General features: G+C 28.9%; 1 protein-coding gene across 1 annotated transcript; it reads left to right on the top strand.

Annotated features, from left to right (window-relative positions):
• The first annotated feature begins 15,496 nt into the window (after positions 1 to 15,496).
• On the top strand, positions 15,497 to 19,908 carry LOC101503460 (ubiquitin-conjugating enzyme E2-23 kDa). The gene is made up of 6 exons (XM_004510715.4): positions 15,497 to 15,702; positions 15,822 to 15,901; positions 16,610 to 16,724; positions 16,833 to 16,885; positions 16,969 to 17,097; positions 19,574 to 19,908. Exons 1-6 carry the CDS (start codon positions 15,659 to 15,661, stop codon positions 19,705 to 19,707), a joined length of 555 nt encoding a protein of 184 aa, XP_004510772.1. The 5' UTR covers positions 15,497 to 15,658; the 3' UTR covers positions 19,708 to 19,908.
• The last annotated feature ends 410 nt before the right edge of the window (positions 19,909 to 20,318 follow it).

The raw sequence follows: 20,318 nt of genomic DNA, 5'->3' as shown, positions 1-20,318 counted from the left end.
ACTTGTCCCTAAATTATTTATCTATTCTTTAATATCTTACCCTTTCTCATTAATTAATTGGTTCAAATTTTTTCATATTACTTAACCTAACCAATTAACTTTAAGTCTAAAATCGATTAAGTTATAACTTAGTTATTTCTACTCCACATTCTCTGTCTAATCGATTAACACTAAATATCCAATTTATTAATTTATAAATTAACCAATTTTTAATTTTGATCTTCTATCTAATCAATTAACCTCAAGCCTCCAATCGATTAAGCTATAATTAACACTCTCTTATTATAATTCTCTACCTAATCAATTATCTAAGTCTGACTAATCTATTATCCATAATTGGTCATATATTCTAAGTCATAGTTACTATCCCAATCATATAATTTATCTTGACTAACCAGTTATTATTTAATTTAGACGTTATATAGTTTAGAGCATTTTTCTAATCGATTACTCATCTTTATTTAATCGGTTACCTTAACTTAAAACTAAATAATTATTCCTACATTACTACTCGGTTCATCTAAAACAATCCATCTCTTTTCTACATACTAATCGATTAAATCCTTGACATTAATCGATTATATCAGAAAATAAAATAGAATGCAATTTTATATAATCTAATCACACCTGTGTTTTTTTGAGTTACACCAAAATAAGTTATTTACGTAAATTCACATAAAGTTAAATTTACGTATATAATAATTTAAATTTACGATACGTAAATTGAGTTCATGTAATCTATTTAAATATTTAAATGTATTTGAAAGAAAAACAAGTATAACCATCAAAAGTGCTTTATTAAAATAAAAGCATTCTAAACTTTAATTATCATCAGATATATAAATATATAACGTCATATTATATATCAAACACAAACATAACATCATGAATTTTTCACAATTTAAATATAAGGTGTCACATCAATGATTTGAAACACATGACCAATTCGTTTATCCTCATATTGATTCTAACAATTTGATGGTCAGTGCAAACCTAGCCAACATGAGATATCTATGTTTAATAAATCTATTCAAGCTACTTAATATATAACTTAATATATATCTAGAGTCAAAACCTCATTCATAACTTAATGGACGAATCGCAAAACCTCGTTGTCTCGATTTTCAAAAACTTATGACTCTTTGCTGCTAAACAAATTAACATTCAGATAGACCACAAATAATTAATAAAAGTAAAGTTTCTATGAATAGAAACAAAAAGTTTGATGCTAATTAACTATTGAGAACGATTCTAATCAGTAAAAAATTAATATGATTAGAAGTTCTTCGAATTATCGGTCGCACAACAACAGAATTAAAATTTGTTTAGATTTGATAAAATTATTAGTGTTCAGTAATTTATGAGACACTTGATGTTCAGTAATTTATGAAACACTTGAACTTACAAATTTGAAAACTTACGAATTTTTAAAGTTAAAATCTTATTATATAAATAGGTTAAGTGACAGTATAGTTACTAAGATAAAATACAAAATTGGCTACTCAAGACTAAGAAATCTATCATTTTATATTTTGGTCAAATTAATTGATTAACTAAGTAAAAGGAGGATCATCTAAAATTGAATTCGCATGTTAATCAATTATTCAACTTAGTCTAATCGACTAATTCTTTTCCTAACCCATTAATGTTATATATTAATTGATTAACTTTCTTTAAACAATAATTTATTTTATCCAACTATCCTATATTGATGTTTAAATATCCAAACATCTAACAATTAATATTGTTAACAATGAAAAGAGAAAGAAGAGAGACAACTACTCTAGGGTTTCATAAATAGAATGAATCAAACTTAAGTTAAAAGAGTTACAATGAGTATATATATAAAAGAATATAAATGTCTAAAATACCCTTACTACTAATATATAATAACATTATCTAACACCTCCCCTCAAACTCACGATGCATTAACATGGAGCATCGAGAGTTTGTCAACTAAAAAACGGAAGCGTTTAATGGAATGCATCTTTGTGAATAAATCAGCAATCTGTAAAGAAGAAGAGACAAACGGTAGAGTAATGGTTCCATGCTGAAGATGATGACGAGTAAAATGAAAATCAATCTCAATGTGTTTGGTGTGTTCATGAAAGATTGAGTTGTGAGCAATTTGAATAGCACTCTTGTTATCGCAGTGCATCGGAGTTGGTTCAGAAAGAGAGATACCTATATCAGACAAAAGCCAACGCAACTAAATTATTTCAGCGGTAGTTGATGCCATAGCACGATACTCAACTTCTGTAGAGGAGCGAGAGACAATGTCTTGTTTCTTACTCTTCCAAGAAATAAGAGAGTCTCCAAGAAAGATACAAAACCATATGATGGACTTACGATCTGTGGTGTCATCAGCCCAATCAGCATCAGAATAAGCTCGTAACTCTAACGAGGATGACGATGGAAAGAGAAGGCTTTGAAATTGAGTTCCTCGAAGATAATGAAGAATCTGAATAACTGCTGCCCAATGTACTGTAGTGGGAGAGACAACAAATTGACTAACAACATGAACAACATAAGCAATGTCAGGTCTGGTAATTGTAAGATACACTAAGCTGTCAACCAAAGTACGATACAAAGTGGAATCTGGTAAAGGAACATCATCCGAGGGAGCATATTTCACATTCAACTCAAGAGGAGTATCTGCTGCTCTAGTATCAGAAAGACGAGCCTAGTCAAGAACGTTGGCAATGTACTTGGATTGAGAAAGAAGATAGCCTCTAGGGGAGTAGGCAACTTATAGCGAAGAGTTCCCAAGTCCTTCATCTCAAACTGTTTGACTAACTGCAATTTCAACTCATTGATTCCACTAACATCATCACCTGTAATAATCATATCATCAACATATAGAGAAAGTATAATGCTACCACAAGTGGTGGACCTTATAAACAATGCAGAATCATGTTCACTAGAGCGGAAACCAAGAGAAGTGATTACAATAGAGAATTTCTCAAACCAAGCTCGAGGAGCCTGTTTAAGACCATATAGAACCTTTTTTAACTTACATACTTCCCCTTGATTATGAGAAACACCTTGTTGAGGGACCATATAGACTTCTTCATGAAGTTCACCATTTAAAAAGGCATTTTTGACATCCATTTGAGAAATATGTCATTGACGAATAGATGCTACTGCAATAAGAGTACGAATAGTGGTCATCTTGACTACAGGAGCAAAAGTTTCTTCATAATCCATACCATATTGTTGAGAGAAACCCTTAGCAACAAGACATGTTGTGATCTTGTATACCCAACGAGACCCAATAGCACGTTTTCTAGGAGGAAGAGGTATTAATTCCCAAGTATTGGTTTTGTGCAATGCAGATAGTTCTTCTGCCATAGTCTGCTGCCAAAGAGGATCAAGAACAGCCTCTTTATAGGAAGATGGCTCATACAAACTGTGAATAGAGGTTAAGAAAGAAACAAATAAAGTTGAGTAAGTCGAATAGACAAAATCAGGTAATTGAGTAGACTTACATTGACGAGAGGGGTAACGAGGAGGATCAACAATCGCAGGGGATGGATGGACAGCCGGGGGGACAAGAGGGATGTCATCATGCAGAGTATTAGTATTTGTCCTGCAATTCTCAATATTACAATCACTAGAAGCATAATCATTAGAACCAAACGGATCAATATGGGTTAGTTCAGAACTCTTAGTAATCTGAGAATCAGATGAAATATAGTAAAAAGGGATGTGCTCAAGAAAAACAACATTACGAGATACAAAAAGTTTTCTTGCATGAGGATCATAACAATGATAACCCTTTTGACCATCCCCATAACCAAGAAAAACACAAATGGTTGAACGAGAAGACAACTTACTACGCTCTACTTGAGGGAGAAGAACAAAACAAGTAGAACCAAAAACTTTCAAAGAATAGTAATCAGGGGTAGAAGCATACAATTTTTCAAAGGGAGACAAACTTGATATGATAGATGATGGAATTCTATTAATAGCATGAACAACAGTAAGAACTGCTTCTCCCCAAAACTCACTAGGAACTGAAGTGTACAACTAAAAGGAACGAGCAGTCTCTATAATGTGACGGTGTTTTCTTTTAGCAACTCCATTTTGCTGAGGAGTATCAGTACAAGATGTTTGGTGGAGGGTGCCATCATAAGCAAGTAATTCAGAAAAATTTATTATAGGTATATTCACCACCTAAATCACAACGAAAACACTTTATAACAGAATTATGTTGAGTTTTGACCATTGCACGAAACATATGATAAATGTCAACAAATTCAGACCGGTTTTTCACAATATAGATTCAACAATAACGAGTGTAATCATCAATAAACGAAACATAATATCTAGATCCACCTTTGGTGAGAACCAATGATGAACCCCAAACATCAGAGTGAACTAAATCAAAAGGCGCATATGAAACGGAAACACTTTTACTAAACGGTAAAGCTGGAAATTTAGCAAGTTTACAACCACAACAATCTGAGATATCACAGGGTTTTAACTTTCCTAAGGCTCCAGTAGAAGCCAAATATTTTAATCTAGAAGCAGAAACATGTCCAAGGCGAGAATGCCATAAATAAAAACTAGAAGATAAGGAATTCAAGCGAAAACTAGATAATAAGTCAGCAGTAGTTGTTGAGGCTGCAGTATCTGGGAGTCGCATGTCATCCAAAACATAAAGTCCCCCCTGTCTATGACATGTCCCAATCAGCCTCCCGGGATGTGGATCCTGCACACAACAAGAAGTGGAAGAAAACATAATCGAATAATTGAGATCACATATTTGACTAACAGAAGCAAGACTCAAAGTAAGATTAGGAATATAATAAACATCAGAAAGAGACATGTTAGGTGTGGAGACAGAACCAATGCCTGCTAGTGGCATATGAGTGCCATCAACAGTCATAACCGACACAGACGAGACATGTTTCACAGGCACAAAAGATTTATCATTGTATGTCATATGATGAGATGCTCCCAAATCAAGAATCCATATGGAATGAGATATACCTGACATACCAGAGGAGTTCAAACCTTTAAAATAGGTGGCATACATGGCATGTGATTGAGTGGCAAGAAGTTTTTGAAGTTGTTCTGCAATATCAGATATTTGAGAAGCAGTCTGAGATGAGTATACAGAACGAGAACTAGAGCCAATGGTAGGAGGAGCAAAAGCAATAACATTGGACGATGGCCCCCTAAAATTCTTCTTATGTGCTCTCTCCAATTTCGGACATTGTGTTTTTCAATGTTCTTGAAGATAATCATCCTTAGCACCAGCCATAACAAATAATGACAGGAAAATACGACAAATACAATCACTGAGACAAAATAAATTAGGGATAATCTGGTGTTGTGCGAGCACAATTTCTCCCCCTCTAGATGTCGTTTCGCCGATCCTATCGTTAAGACGAAGACCTGAATGTTGCGAACCTGTTGTCCAAAAATCAGTCCGATCCAACGGTTAACAAATGTGCAATCGATGTTTTTGTGAGACTGATTTTACAAAATCAGGAATAAGGTTACTCTTCTATTTTCTCTTTTGGTGGTTGTCTTTCCTATCAAAATAGTCTTTCTCTTCTTTATAGTAGATCCCAAAATCAACCAAAGCTCTTTGATATCATGTTAACAATGAAAAGAAAAAGAAGAGAGACAACCACTCTAGGGTTTCATAACATAGAATGAACCAAACTTAAGTTAATAGAGTTACAAGGAGTATATATATAAAAGAATAGAAATGTCTAAAATACCCTTACTACTAATATATAATAACAGTATCTAACAAATACAACTAATTCTAAATGCTAAAAAATAATTGATAAAACACTATGTTTGATACATTGGTTGTTTTCAGTGGCGGAGCTTGCCCGATAAATTTGGGGTGGCCGACATAAAAATATCCTAACCTTATATGCAATATAAAACACTTATCTAAGTCAATCAATTTTTTTACTCTTTTTCATTTTCACAGACTTATCTAAATCAGTCAATTTAAGAAACATAAAACATCTTATATGCAAAAAAAAAAAAACTAAATATGGACAAAAAAACTCAAATAAAAATACAACAAAACTCAAACACCTTCTATGCAACAAAAAACTCAAACACTTTATTTGCAACAAAAAAACTCAAACACTTTATATAAACATAAAATCAAACAGCTTATGTGCAACACAAAAACTCTAAACAAAAATCAACACTAATTTCTAATTGAAACTCTAAATCAAAATTTCAAACTCCAAATCAATGCTCCAAACTCAACACTAACAAAATAAACTTTAAATTTTATCATAACTGAACAACATAAGCAAAAAGCTGCACTAACAAAATCAAAACTAACAAAATAGAAATCCGAATTCCAAATAAAAACTAACTAACAAAAATCAGCACTAACTAACAAAAGTCAAAACTAACAAAATAGAGAGGCGAACAGAGAGGCGAGAGCGATGGACGGCCACCACCACAGAGGCAGTCAGGCAGAGGCGGCCGCAGGCCCGCAGCGAGCAGAGGAGTGATTCGTGATTCGTAATCTGGCAGAGCAGCCGCGCGTTTGCCGTCGTGAATCTGATTATGGAGGAGGGAGAGAGGAAGGTTGCTAATTATGAAGGAGGGAAAAAGGAAGGTTGTAACTTGTAAGCAAAAAGGAGAGAGAAACGATGTTGGATGAGAGAGGAAGAAAGAGAAAACTGAACTAGGTTTAGGTAGTGTTGTAATTTTTTAGATTTAATCAGGACATTATAGTCATTTTACCAATTTTTTTTTTTTGGGGTGGCCGCGGCCCCCTATGTCCCTACTATGCTCCGCCCCTGGTTGTTTTGGCGCTATAGTTTTTCCAAATAAAGTGAAGAAGGAAAAAGAGGTTATGAGTTAGAAATATACATGAGTGATGACTCTAGAGATAGACTTGGCCAAATTAGGGCTGGAAATAGATGTCTTTTAAATGGTAGGTGTGGGATGAGCTTTATGTATCAAATAAAAGGGATAGGAAAGAAGTCAGGATAAATAGAAAAAGAGACATACTTCTATTCTCTTATCTATAGGGATATATAAAATATATAATTAATTAAATTATATTAATAAATTGGATTGTACTGTTTTAAAAAAATCAAATCAATTAAATGGTTTATGAATTGAATCACATATTTAAAACAAATCAATTAATTAAATTTAATTCAAAACCGGTTTAATTATTTTAAAATTATTTCTTAAAAATATTTGAAATTTATTTTTATTGGAAAAATAAATAAAATTCATTTTTTTAACTACTTTTAAAACATTTTTTCTCATAAAAATTGAGAAAAAACTTCAATTTTTTTTTAAAAATAAATTGAAACTTTTTTTGTCAAAATTAAAAATTATTTTCTCGATTTTTTTTTTAAAAAAAAATATTAAAGAACTAGTTTGAAATCGATTTAACTAAATTTATTTAAAATATTAAACTTGTTCAGAACTGAACTGAAACTGATTCAAAAATTAATCGTTTTTATAAAAGTGGTTTTCAATAACTCAATAAAACTATTAATGTGTCCAATTCAATTCAATTTTTAAACCTTAAACACCCCTAGTTACCTTTGTTTACTTGCTTGAGGATATTACAATTCTTAAGGCTCAAAAGTGAGATTTCTAAAAAGTCTCAACATTTTCTTGCTAATTGGGGAATCTATCTTCTAAATCTATAAAAATTGGTTATTTGACAACAACAACAAAAAACGTTAAAAGTATGGATTAATAAGTTAATCTAATAATCAAGAAAGATCAATGAGAAAAACACAAAGACTTAGAGCTTATTTGATTTACATCTCAAAAATTCTATTTTGGGATTTTAAAATTTAAAAACTAAAAAATTTGTTTGAATTATTTGTTTTTAAAACTAAAAAAAAAAAAAACAGATAAATAGTGTTTTACTTTTCATTTTTCAGTTTTTTAACTTTCTAATAAAAAATTGTTTTAAAAATTGGAGTTGCTAAACAATTTTTTTTTTTTAAATTTTCTATTTAAAACAATTTTTTAAAATTTATTTATAAAATAGTTTTCAACAATTAAAAAGTAAAACACAATCAAACAAACCCTTACCTTTTGCTAGTTGAAGTCACCTTTATTCTAGAAAGAGGTCTAACTAGAAAGACGCCACAACAAAGGTACAAACTGAATCTCGAGGGTAAGGAACTGGTATTGCAATGATTTTAGCTACAATTATCTGATTGATATTATGTTGATAACAACAACAAAAAAATAATTATCCTCTAACTATATTTGTCCCCTAACTATATTTGTTAGTATGTAAATTAAGTTAGAAGATAAGATTTATATTAATAATTATCTATTTTAAAGTAGTATATTTTATGAGTAAGTTAGATATAATAATTTGAGTGTTAGTTAACATGAAGAATATTATCACTTAATGCACGAGTAATTATGTTTACTAATAGAATAAGTCATGATATAATAATAAGAAGCATTGTAACGAACATCTGATAATCTACCGTTTGAGTCAAAGTGTTAAAGACAAAGATATGTAAGTCAAAGAATGATACTCTTATCACAAAGGAAAATAGTGTTACAATGATTGTCTGTCTTTGACAAAAGTCAACTATGAGTTAAAACTTTTGTTGATCATCTTATTTAAAGAATAAGATTGACCTTGTGTTAGTATTCATATGAAGACAAAATTCTAAGAGAATTTTTTTTATTCCTCTGATAATGTGATACCAAAAGATGATAATGATTTATATCCTTTGGTTAGTATAGTTAAACTGTCAATCTAAAATAGTACTAAGAATAGTATGAGTCTTCTAACAATTACTAGTACTATATGTCAAGATCTTCAACGACACTATTCCAACAAATATATTTTTAAGTATTTACATAGAAACATTTTCAAACTAAGGAAGATCGATGAAATTATACTTTATGATGTTGGATATTATGAATAACGATAATAAAAAAAGTTTATCAGCGTGATGATTGTGATAATATCAACGATCTTCATCATTCCAAAAGATATCATTCAATCATGAACTTTCTAAGGATGATAATTTGATACAAGAAAATAACATTCTAAAATGATTAATGTATCAAAAGAAAAAAAAAACAATATTTATAGAAGATTTATGAAAAAGTCATGAACACATCAATTGAAAAGAATGAATGAAAAATCATCTCTATTGAGAATTACTAGAAATTGATGTAAATCAACCAAGTGATTTTTATACACTTGAATTGATTATAGCATTTGAATTGTATTATCCTCTCAATGAAAGAGGTAAACATCTGAAGAAAGATTATGTGTCAACTTAGACACATACTTAAACGAATGTACCTTAACCTGATAGTGACAACAACTCTTTAGCCCGAAGAGGCATAAAAAATATTACTTATATGTTATTGAATTAATAGTAGATTAAGTCATCGATTGTACTGAGACAAAATCTCTCTGTAAGAGAGAACTAGATATAGCAAGTAGTGACAATTGTTATGAAAATATTTGTGTCTCTTTCTCGACTCTAATATTTGATTTAAGTTCTTTATGATTCAACTTTATTTTACGCAAAATAATATAAATTGAATGTTCTAATAAAGAACATTATCCTTTAATTTAACAGTTAATTTTATTTTTATAAATGATCAACACTATTTAAATCTTCTCTTTCTTGTATTTTCAACACCTTCGCAAACTATACGCACATTCTCAAGTCATACGATCTGATTTATCTTAAATGGTAAACCAATTGCAAGTGATTTTAAAGCTGTAAAGGTATCAAAGGATAATGCACTCCTCGAGAAATACCCCTTCACTTAAATTGGAAGAAGAGATGATGAAAGGAAGTAGTCCTCGATTGGAAATTAACAGGACCCCTTCAGGTTTGGTAAAAACAAATTCTATCCTATGGTAAAAAAAAATTATATCCTATTTTTTTGTTTTTAACCAAACTCTCTCATATAAGATAAAATTCACACAGGAGAAATATAACATGATAGTGTGATATGATTGGCTTATTATATCATTTTGACTCATTAAACATTAAATTAACATATGATAAATATCACATCTATATTTCGTATCTCGATCAATATCATATGGATCTTTAAAGTTATTGGTTAGAAATAGGTGAATGAATTTTGATGGTACATCACTTACTCAACTCTAAACCAATAATATTCATAGGCGGAAAAACTTGAATATTCATAAAGCAAATGTACTTACATATTATTCCAATGAAGTTTTCAAATCGTTAATAATATTCAAATTTAAGTTATTGTGAAATATGAACAAATTTTATTTAACCAACTTTCATTACCAAATTTAATAACTTTTTTTGGTTATTAAAAAAATTTAGAGTGAAGCAATATGCATTATTTCAAGTAGAAATTTTTTTAAGATTTATTAAGCACTTATAAAAAGATTTAAGTTTATCTCTATTCAACGATACTAACGGAAATTAAACATACAACTTACATATTTTTTTACTACTAGATTGTATAGGTTCGTTCTCTAAATAAAATTCACAAAATTTTATTATAATAATAATAATAATAATTATTATTATTATTATTAAAAAAAAAAGCATTTTAATTGGACTAGGCCATGTAGAGAAAAAAAAAATTTAAAATCCCTATGTTAGGGAGAGAAATGAATAATGTTCTTAAGTAAGAGAAAAAGCCATAACCACATTAACAAGAGGTTTCAATGGTAATAGATATCTAGTCAATTTGTTATGTTTCGTCTATAATTTTAGTATGTTATTTTTATTATTGAGTTTCTTTTTTAATGTGTCGCGTTAGTAGTTTTACTTTCTTATAGTTAGTTTGGAACACCACTTTAGTGAGAGATTGTTGTTATTTATTTGTTTTCAAATTTTTGGTGATGACTATTGTCGAATGATATTGTTAATAGGAATATATATTCGTTAATTATTATAGTAGAATGTTTATTCTCTCAATTTTAAGAAAATTTTTTATGTTAAAAATTGTATTGTGTTTAATATTTAATTTTTTGTTAATTGTTGTTGATATGTGGAATTGTAATTTTGTTTGATCGGTGGAAAAAAAAAATATTTGTTTGACCATTTATGTGTACAAGTTGAAAAAAAATTATTTTACATTATTGAAACAATTATCTCTGATTTTTTTACAACATAGAACAATACATTGGAGCTAATCTAATAACCTTTTATGAGAAGATAAAACAAAGTAAAATAATTTTTCCCAAACGATTTCATCTTTTAATGAATTTAAATGGATTATCTTCTAGTTTTGTAGTAAATGTAATATTACTTTTTAAATAATCAAATACTATAAAATATACCTAAGGTATTTAATACAATTATGCATTAATTTTTTCATTAAAGAAGATAAAGAAGAGATATGAATTCTCTAAAATTAATATATATGGTGTAACAATTACAACCACAACTAAATTATATATAAAAAAAATTATCTATCTAAATTAAATGATATTCAAAGCTCTTATATTTTCAAATTAAATTATATTCAAAGTTCATGAAAGATATAACAGTGGTAGAGGACTCAAACACTTTGTCATTGGATTAATATTTAGATCATTTTCGTCATCCCTAGGCTTTTCTAATCCATTTAAGGTATTTAATGAATCTTGTGCATCCAATAAGTGTGTCATTTGATTAATATTTAGGTCATTTTCGTCCTCCTTCGACTAATTCCAATCCATTTAGTGGTTTTTTAACCAATCTTGTGCATCCAATAAGTGCGCTTGTGTCATTAGATTTGCATTTAGGTAATTTTCGTATGTAAAAAATATACTATTATCATATTTATAATACTCTCCTTAGTTTTGACTTAAAAAAAATAGAACAAACAAAATTCGATATAATTAATTTAAAATTTAAATTAAATATATCTACTATTATTAATTTACTTTGTTTTATATTTGAATTTAAATAGAGTACATTCTTTTTCTCTTGTACTCTTAATATTTAAAATTTAAACAAATTGAAGTAAATAATGTGGAATCCATAGAAAATTATGTAATTTGAAACTAGTAGTAGTGGAGTACATATGTTGAAAAAAGCGTCATAGAAAATATTGTCAGTGGTAGTAATATAAATAAACAATAAAATAAGAGGGGTGAGCATGTGAGTTAGTTACAATAGATAGAAAGGAATCTTCAAACTTGGAATGTAAGGCGTGTACAATTGTGGATGGCCAGTGTGTGTATAGTACCATGGTACCACTCTCTAGATATTATTTAAAAAAATGCATTTATCTTTTTCTTTTTTAAATTTTCTTGTTGAGTATATTTAAGTACTTGTTAAGTTAGGATTAAGAAAATTACGATAGATTATTATGATATTTTTAGTAAATTACACTGATTATATTAAACACACAATTATATCCTGTCGATGAAAATTCAAAGTCTCTATTTTTTTTGTTTTTGTAAAAATATTTATATTATGGGAGGTATGCACATTTTATATCTATGGGGAAGTAGCACACTCATTAAGTATTTATAATTGAATTTATATATATAACTATCAATCGGTGAATTCTAAATATGAAACCAAAGTCACAACTAATATAATCAGAAGATCCAATTATCAATGAAACCATAATCGGTCAAAAGTCTCATATTAGCCTAACAATGTAAAGCACAAGTAGATGAAGAAAGAAAATGAAATTCAATTTTACATTAAAAAATATTATATCTTAAAAAATTATAAAGCAAAACCATTATGTTAGATATAAGTCAATTTTATAACAACGACCAATATCAAACATCCTATACTCACATTTTGGTTAACTATTAAAAAGTTAATAATTATCCATTAAATGTACAATTGTAAAAATATCACAATGAACTTTGCGGACAAAAAAATCATAAATTTATAAGTTTGGATTAATATTATGTTTAGATTAAATAATTTAATTTAACTAACTAACATAATGTAATAATGGACACATAGATTTCTTAATAATTTAGCTTATAGTTGATATTCATAAAACAAAACATGTTGAAAGAAGTCAATCACTTAATTCATTCAATTTTTTTAATTCAATATAATATCATAATTATAGTTATAGTTATAGTTATATAAACAAAACAAAATAAATATGATAAGTTGGATACGAAATCCTTATATTTGTAGGTATTTGTCTATTTGGTGTCATGTTCTTATCTCTTAATAACTCATTTGGTGATCAAAATATGTAATTGTAGATCAAAGATAAAGATAAAATATGATATGAATATCACGATATTTTTTTATTATTACACGTATTTGATATGCACTTGATAAGAAGCTAGATAATATATACTATTTTATAATATATTCTAGATAATATATATATATATATTAATAATAATAATTTAATTTTAAATATTTTTATTTCAATAGATTTTTTATGTTTTTAAATTATATAAAATGGAAAAATTACCTATAATTGTTAAAATTTATTATTAATATTTTCATGGTTAATATTTTATATTAAATTTGTTCATTTTAATTTTAAGTTATATTTTATAAAGGAAACCACTACAAGGTTGTAGATTAGGATTACCTTGTAGCACGATAGATTGAATATCTTTCATGGCTCAATAAAAATTTGATTGAAAAATAAAATACAATAATTTATTTTATTTTATCTCTCTTATTTTGACCATCAAACAAGTCATAAGAAGATAATTGTCGAATTATCATCACATATAATTTAGTATTCATTTGTTGAAACACTTATCACCTCCAACATAAATAATAAACAAAAATAGATTGAACTACACATATTCAATAAAAAAATATATATGTATATTATCTAAATTACAATTCATGACTAATAAATAGAGTCAATAGAAATAGAAAATTTTAAATTAAATAAACGATATTTTAAAAAATTATCATTGAATAGAAGAAAAGTTATTGATATATACTTATATATCATTTAAAAAAATATAAGTTGCAATAAAGTATTGTTATAAGATATTATTGTAAATTTACTTCTCCTTCCATTATTTAAATTATTATTATTATAGATTTAATTTATATACATAGTTATAGTGTAAACAAAATTTTCATCATCAATCAATATTGATTATAATATAATTATAATCTTTGATTTTTATTGTAACTATTAAAATTTGTTTATAACGTATTTAAAAATCCGTCATTGATAAAAAAAAAAATATACTGTAGAATAACATTACAAATCCTTTATAATTATTTAAATATCATTCTCTTTTATTTTTTATTTTTGTTGCATAATCGTTAAACATATGTTCATAATCAAATATTATTTAAAAAGTTATCTTCAATTAAAATCAAAGTATTACGGTCACCGTCCCAATGCCAATTAATACGAAATCTTTTTCATAAGAAATTCTTCCTCAAAACCAAGAGTATCCCAAACACGATTATATTCCAATTTTTTAAATCAGGATTGATTGATTTTCAATTTTTGAGATAACAACAAACGTAGATAGAACAGGCTTCATACAAGCAACTTACAAAAATAAATAATTAACGAATGAGACACATGAAAACTACAAATACCTAAAGATTGAGCCTATTCTACTGTTAACCACAAAAGGCTTCATATTTTATAGTATTCCAAAAGGAAAGAAAAACATCATTTTGTATGAATCAAAAGTTCAGCAATCAAAATCAAGTCTAATTTGTGAGAACACACAAAAGTTCTTTAAATAAGCCTTGTTTTCAAATTGCCGAAACATCTACTATTTTCCAATAAAAAATCTTCATTGAGAAGAAAATTATTTATGCATGCATTAAGAAAATTGTTAAAAGTCTTCAAAAGAATTTAATATTATATATCTTAATTAATTTTGATTCATCTGTCAAAAATTCTCTAATGACTTCAATTTTTCAAATAGAATCACCATTTAAATCAAGATAGTTGTTATATTTTGGAGTAGTTTCAAGATGTTTGTAATATATTCTTAAGTCGTTATCAAACAATAGTATTAGTCTTTTAGTACTAAACAAAAATAAAATAATATTCTCATTTGTCCTATATTACTTAAACATTTTATTAAGTGAATTAATTATTTGAGTATATAAAAATAATGAATAAAAAAATATTTTTCAATAGACTCAAGATTCAACTATATTAGTTGAAATAAACTATCTTCATTTAATATTTTTAAATAATTCAACCTCTATTTCATTTGCAATTTTTTAGTCAATAACATTTGCAAATTTTTAATTTTCCATTTAAATTAATTTTATTGTCTAATTTATTCAATCACATCAGAAGCATTTATTAATTTTGAATTGTAAATAATTTAAGTAATACTATATTATTTATATACACTACCTAGATAAAAAAGTTATTCAGTGGATTTGGACCATCTCAACTTTGCTCATAGCCATTTAAATGTGTTGATATTATAAAAAAAAAATACCAATATAATTTGTTTTTGACGAAACACTAACATAAAATGAAAACTTTTGTTATTATTAAGTATAACAAAAAAAAAAGTTAATTGTTATTATTAATATTATTAACATTAATTATATAATAACTCGTAGTTTTTCTGATTGCTGTGTGAACTAATTTTACTTCTTTCAGTTGCACAAGCAAAGAGTCTTCCACAATTCTCTTCTTCCCTAATAACCCTTCTCTCTCTCTCTCTCTCTATTCATATAAAGCAAAGAACTAACCAATTTGACAGAGCAAAAACAAAATCATGTCTTCCCCAAGCAAGCGGCGAGAGATGGACTTGATGAAACTGTTAAGCCTAAACTTTTCATTTTCACTTTATTTTCATTCAAGTTTTTATCTTTTTCTAATTGGGTCTCTCAATTCAATCCTTGATTTTGTTTTTTATTTTTCTATTAATAAATAATTAGGATGATGAGTGACTACAAGGTGGAGATGATTAACGATGGAATGCAAGAGTTTTATGTGATTTTTCATGGACCCAATGACAGTAATTTCCTCTTTCCTCTATTTTCATTTTTTTTTCATTTTTCATTGCTCCTTGTTAAAAAAAAATTGGGTTTTTTTTTTCTATTGTGGGTATTTGACTAGATTTTGACTTGGTGGATTTGGATATAGATTTGTATAGCATCTCAAAGATTTTTATATGGAACTCATAATCTTTTGTTTTGTTTATTGTTTTGATGTATGTAGCACCGACACCCTTGATCAAGGTGTATTCCACCAATACCTTTGTTAGATTCAATTAATCCATTTTCTCAAATTATTACCAGTGGCGATGCTTCAGAATTAGTGTTGTGTCAGTATCCATGCTTCGTAGGTTTTGATTGTTCAGTTGATTCTGCATAGTCTACAAATAGATTTGGGAAAGCAGCAATATGATTGGTTCTTTTTGTTTTATAAAGCAATTTCTGTTAGTTTTCTTAGTGATTTTCTCTTTTGCTTGTTATGGTTTTCTAAGTCTGAATAAAGCAAAATAAATTAGCATGAAAAGAATTGGTATGGGATTTTTTTGCTGGCTTCTAATTATACTACCTATTTTATTTACCCATGTTGCTGATTTTCACTTTTATTTTATTGTTCTGTGTTTGTCCTTGATGTTAAACTGAGATTCCATATCTAATTATGAGAAAGATGCTGTTAAATGTTTCTGTCTTATGGACCTTGCATTTTTCATCCATGTGATGGCTATTGACAGGTCCTTATCAAGGAGGTGTGTGGAAAGTAAGAGTTGAGCTACCAGATGCTTATCCTTATAAATCTCCTTCCATAGGCTTCATCAATAAGATCTATCACCCAAATGTTGATGAGATGTATGAAATTATGAATCTTGTTTTAATATCTTGAATAGTTTACCTCACATGTTAAATCTTTTAAGAATTAAGTAAATGTTTGATCATCTTGGATGATAATAATTTCAGGTCTGGATCAGTTTGTCTTGATGTTATCAATCAGACCTGGAGCCCCATGTTCGGTAACGATTTGTCTTTAAAACTTTCGACAAAATTTGTGATTTGATTCAAGTTTTTTATTTGTCAAAATGTGCATTTCTTTCAGATCTTGTCAATGTATTTGAGGTGTTTCTGCCACAACTCCTTCTGTATCCCAATCCATCGGACCCCTTGAATGGAGAAGCTGCTGCATTGATGATGCGTGACCGAGCTACTTATGACCAAAGGGTTAAAGGTATTCATCCTTTCTAGAAGTTCATCTTCTGAATATATTGATTCGTTATCAGTTGATATACACTTGTCTCATGGCTATCACAGGATTACTATGTTTTCTTTGATGTTCTCTTTTGCTCTTCCTAATTTGAGCTATAATTAAACTCTTAACCTCCTATTGTTATTCATTGCTAACAGAAAAGCTATTGCTTCGCTTCTTCTATAGACCATCACCACACCATATACTTGACCATCACAAGTTGTCTTTTGCAACAGAGCTGTATTTATAATCATTGTTATAACTGGGGTTTTAAATAAAGGTTTGCGGCCGTGATCCTGGCCATGGTATATTGTTTTTTTATGTTGCTGAAACCACAATTGTAGCTGCATTGACTGCATTTTATGTGGCTCTCTGCAATATCAAGGATCGCGGCACAACTATCCCGTGACTGTTATTTAAAACCCTGATTACGACTATTTTGCAAATTCCTCTCTAATTCCATCAAATCCTAAACAGAAAAATAAGGCTTATACAGTATTATCTTGGTGCATATGGTACATACTCACAGAGTAAAAGGATGGATGTTAATTTACCTATGAAAATGGAGATACTATCTTAACTTATGTTGTTTACAATAGTATCTTATGCAAGTAAATAAAAGATAATATGTTTTCTAACTCGGCTAGTGGGCCGCCCAGACTTTTATTATTATCCTTACATCAATGAAATAAACCTTCCATTGACTATGTCAATGGATATAATTTGTAAGTCAAGGTTTACTCATAAGGTGCTATCTTATTTATTGTCATTTTCTCTTGCAAATCTGACCTATATTGATCAGTGGGTCTAGCTTAATATAAGATGTTAATTATGTCAAAACTTAAATGTCTATCATCATACATACTCATTGTTCACTCTCAAGTTAACTTCATTCCTTATCCATAGGAAATGTTTTATTTCTTCTTTGCCATTCGGTCTCCTGCTATGTATCTAGTGTCATCCTATGAAATGTGCACACCGAGCGTGACATTGACACCAGCACAATTGACATGGGCAATGTCTAAAATATAGGACATAGAGAAACGATGCGTATAATGAAATGTGTATTTATGGAGCGTATTAGTTGATTGAGACTTGATCTCAATCTTTCATGTCTGACTATGTGGTTAGGGTTATATTTTCTTACACATTCATTTGATATGCCATATGCATGGAACATATTAATTGAGAGTTGATCTTGATCATTATGGTTGTGTGGTCAAAAACTGTATTCGTTTAAGTATTCAATTGATACACCCTTATATATGCACATATGTGCGAGATACAACAATGCACAGAGGAAGGGAAGACATCCCAAATGAAATGCAAAATGAAGTTTTTTGTATAATGGTCACGTGTCCGTCAAGTATCAAGCCATAGTTGATTGAGAGTTAGGTAAATGTTCAAGGTGGGTTTGGTGCACAAAGAGTTGAGTTGCTCATACACTTTATTGAGTTGAGCTGTGGCCTGATTGGGTTGCTTTTACACCCGGGATCAAGTACAATATGTTGAAGATGACAACATTAAAAGATTTGTGAGAGAAGTTTGACAGCATCTATGCATCAAATTCGCTAACCAATTGATTTTGGTTGAATATAGAGTTGTATGACTCAAAATGAAGATGAGAGGAAATCTGTGACCACACTAATCTATTCACCAAGCTAGTATGTCAACTTTTGAACACCGATGTTAAGGCATTTATAGGTAGGTGTTGGCACTGTTTGTTGTACTACCTAGGTCTTATGAGACTTTGTTAAGAAACAAATATATTAATGAAGTTTGTGTATTAGAGGCGGAAGATTGACCACGTATATGCGATGTGCACACAACTGAGTGAGGAATTGAAATTCTGAGAGATGCCCAACAATTGTAAAGTCAAACCTTTAAACTTGTTCCAATTTAAGGTATGTTACTATGTTATTGGAATTTTGTTTTTGACCTTTGGGAAGCTTACACGTGGTAATTTCAATGGTCTTGTAGATGTAAAAATCAATTGATTGGCACTTATGCATTATTGGAAGAAATCACACTGCACTGCATTGTAGTTACACTAGTTAGAAGTTGTTCTCATTGCTATATAATTGTATCTCTTCAGTTCAATTAGTTCATTGTAAAGTGAGCATTTGAATTTGAATACTTTGATTGTTCATTTCCATTGGTTTCTGAAAGAAGAAGAAAGATGAAAAACTCTGATTCAATGGATGAAAAAAGCATGTCCAATGGAATCTTGTCTGAGATAGTGAACATTTTGGTGTCCAATCACATAAGTCTCATTTTCTTTGTAGTGTGATTTGTGTGTTGCATCTTCGATCTTTGTTATGTGCAATTTTCTCAACAAGTATGACTTTGAGTTGTTAATCTAACTTACCTTGAACTCTTGGATAAATTCCAGCATATATTTCAAAATACAATAATTTCTCAACATTTACTGATATCTTCTTTAACTTCCAACTTTCAGAGTACTGCGAGAAGTATGCGAAGCCGGAAGACATTGGAGCTGCCACAGAAGAGAAATCCAGTGATGAGGAGGAGCTAACTGAAGATGAATATGATTCTAGTGATGAACAGGTGGCTGGTAAAGCAGACCCCTAGAGTAGCCTTGTGTATGCAACAAGTCATGTTCTTTCTGTATTTTATCTGTACATGATGTTCTAGTTATGTTCTCACTTCATTCAAATGAATGTACTTAGATGTTGGTAGGGGAAAAATTCCCCTTCATGTTACTTTACTTTCTCAATGTAAATAATGTACCATTGATTTCCTCATGCAATCTTATTTCTTGTTAACTTTTTAGTGTGTGGATTAAGATGTTAGCTTAGTGTGGTAATAATTGTCACATAGGATTAAGTTGTTTTATGTTTGGTATCATAGTGAATTTTTATCAAGTGAATTTATTGGGTAAAACACCGTGATTTTACTAAAGCCACAATTTGTAGCTTTGCAAAAATACCCAAACTCTTGAGATGAGAACATAACTAGAAAGACACATGTTTTATAATAAAAAGGTTGGTATTAAGAAGATCGGAAAATATAGAATGAGAAAAAAAGGGAGATAGGGATAATGATAATTACGTGTCAATTTTTTATAGTTTTAGTTATAATTAATTGTTTAAATAATAATTCACTATTTAAATTCATTTAAAATATTATTCATTTCATATTTATTTTATGGTCAAACACTTCTAAAATTTTAAGATAATTGT

The sequence above is a fragment of the Cicer arietinum genome, chromosome 7, assembly GCF_000331145.2.
Source record: "Cicer arietinum cultivar CDC Frontier isolate Library 1 chromosome 7, Cicar.CDCFrontier_v2.0, whole genome shotgun sequence".
In the NCBI taxonomy this organism is placed as follows: Eukaryota; Viridiplantae; Streptophyta; class Magnoliopsida; order Fabales; family Fabaceae; genus Cicer; species Cicer arietinum.
Note: the sequence above shows the minus strand (reverse complement) of the source record. Positions and strands in the feature narration are given on the sequence as shown.

Excerpts from the sequence above, each read along its gene's own strand:
- LOC101503460 (XM_004510715.4), top strand. The coding sequence starts at position 15,659 with ATGTCTTCCCCAAGCAAGCGGCGAGAGATGGACTTGATGAAACT. Across the intron at positions 15,902-16,609 it reads TTTTCATGGACCCAATGACA|GTCCTTATCAAGGAGGTGTG; the intron begins GTAATTTCCTCT and ends GGCTATTGACAG. Across the intron at positions 16,886-16,968 it reads GACCTGGAGCCCCATGTTCG|ATCTTGTCAATGTATTTGAG; the intron begins GTAACGATTTGT and ends CATTTCTTTCAG.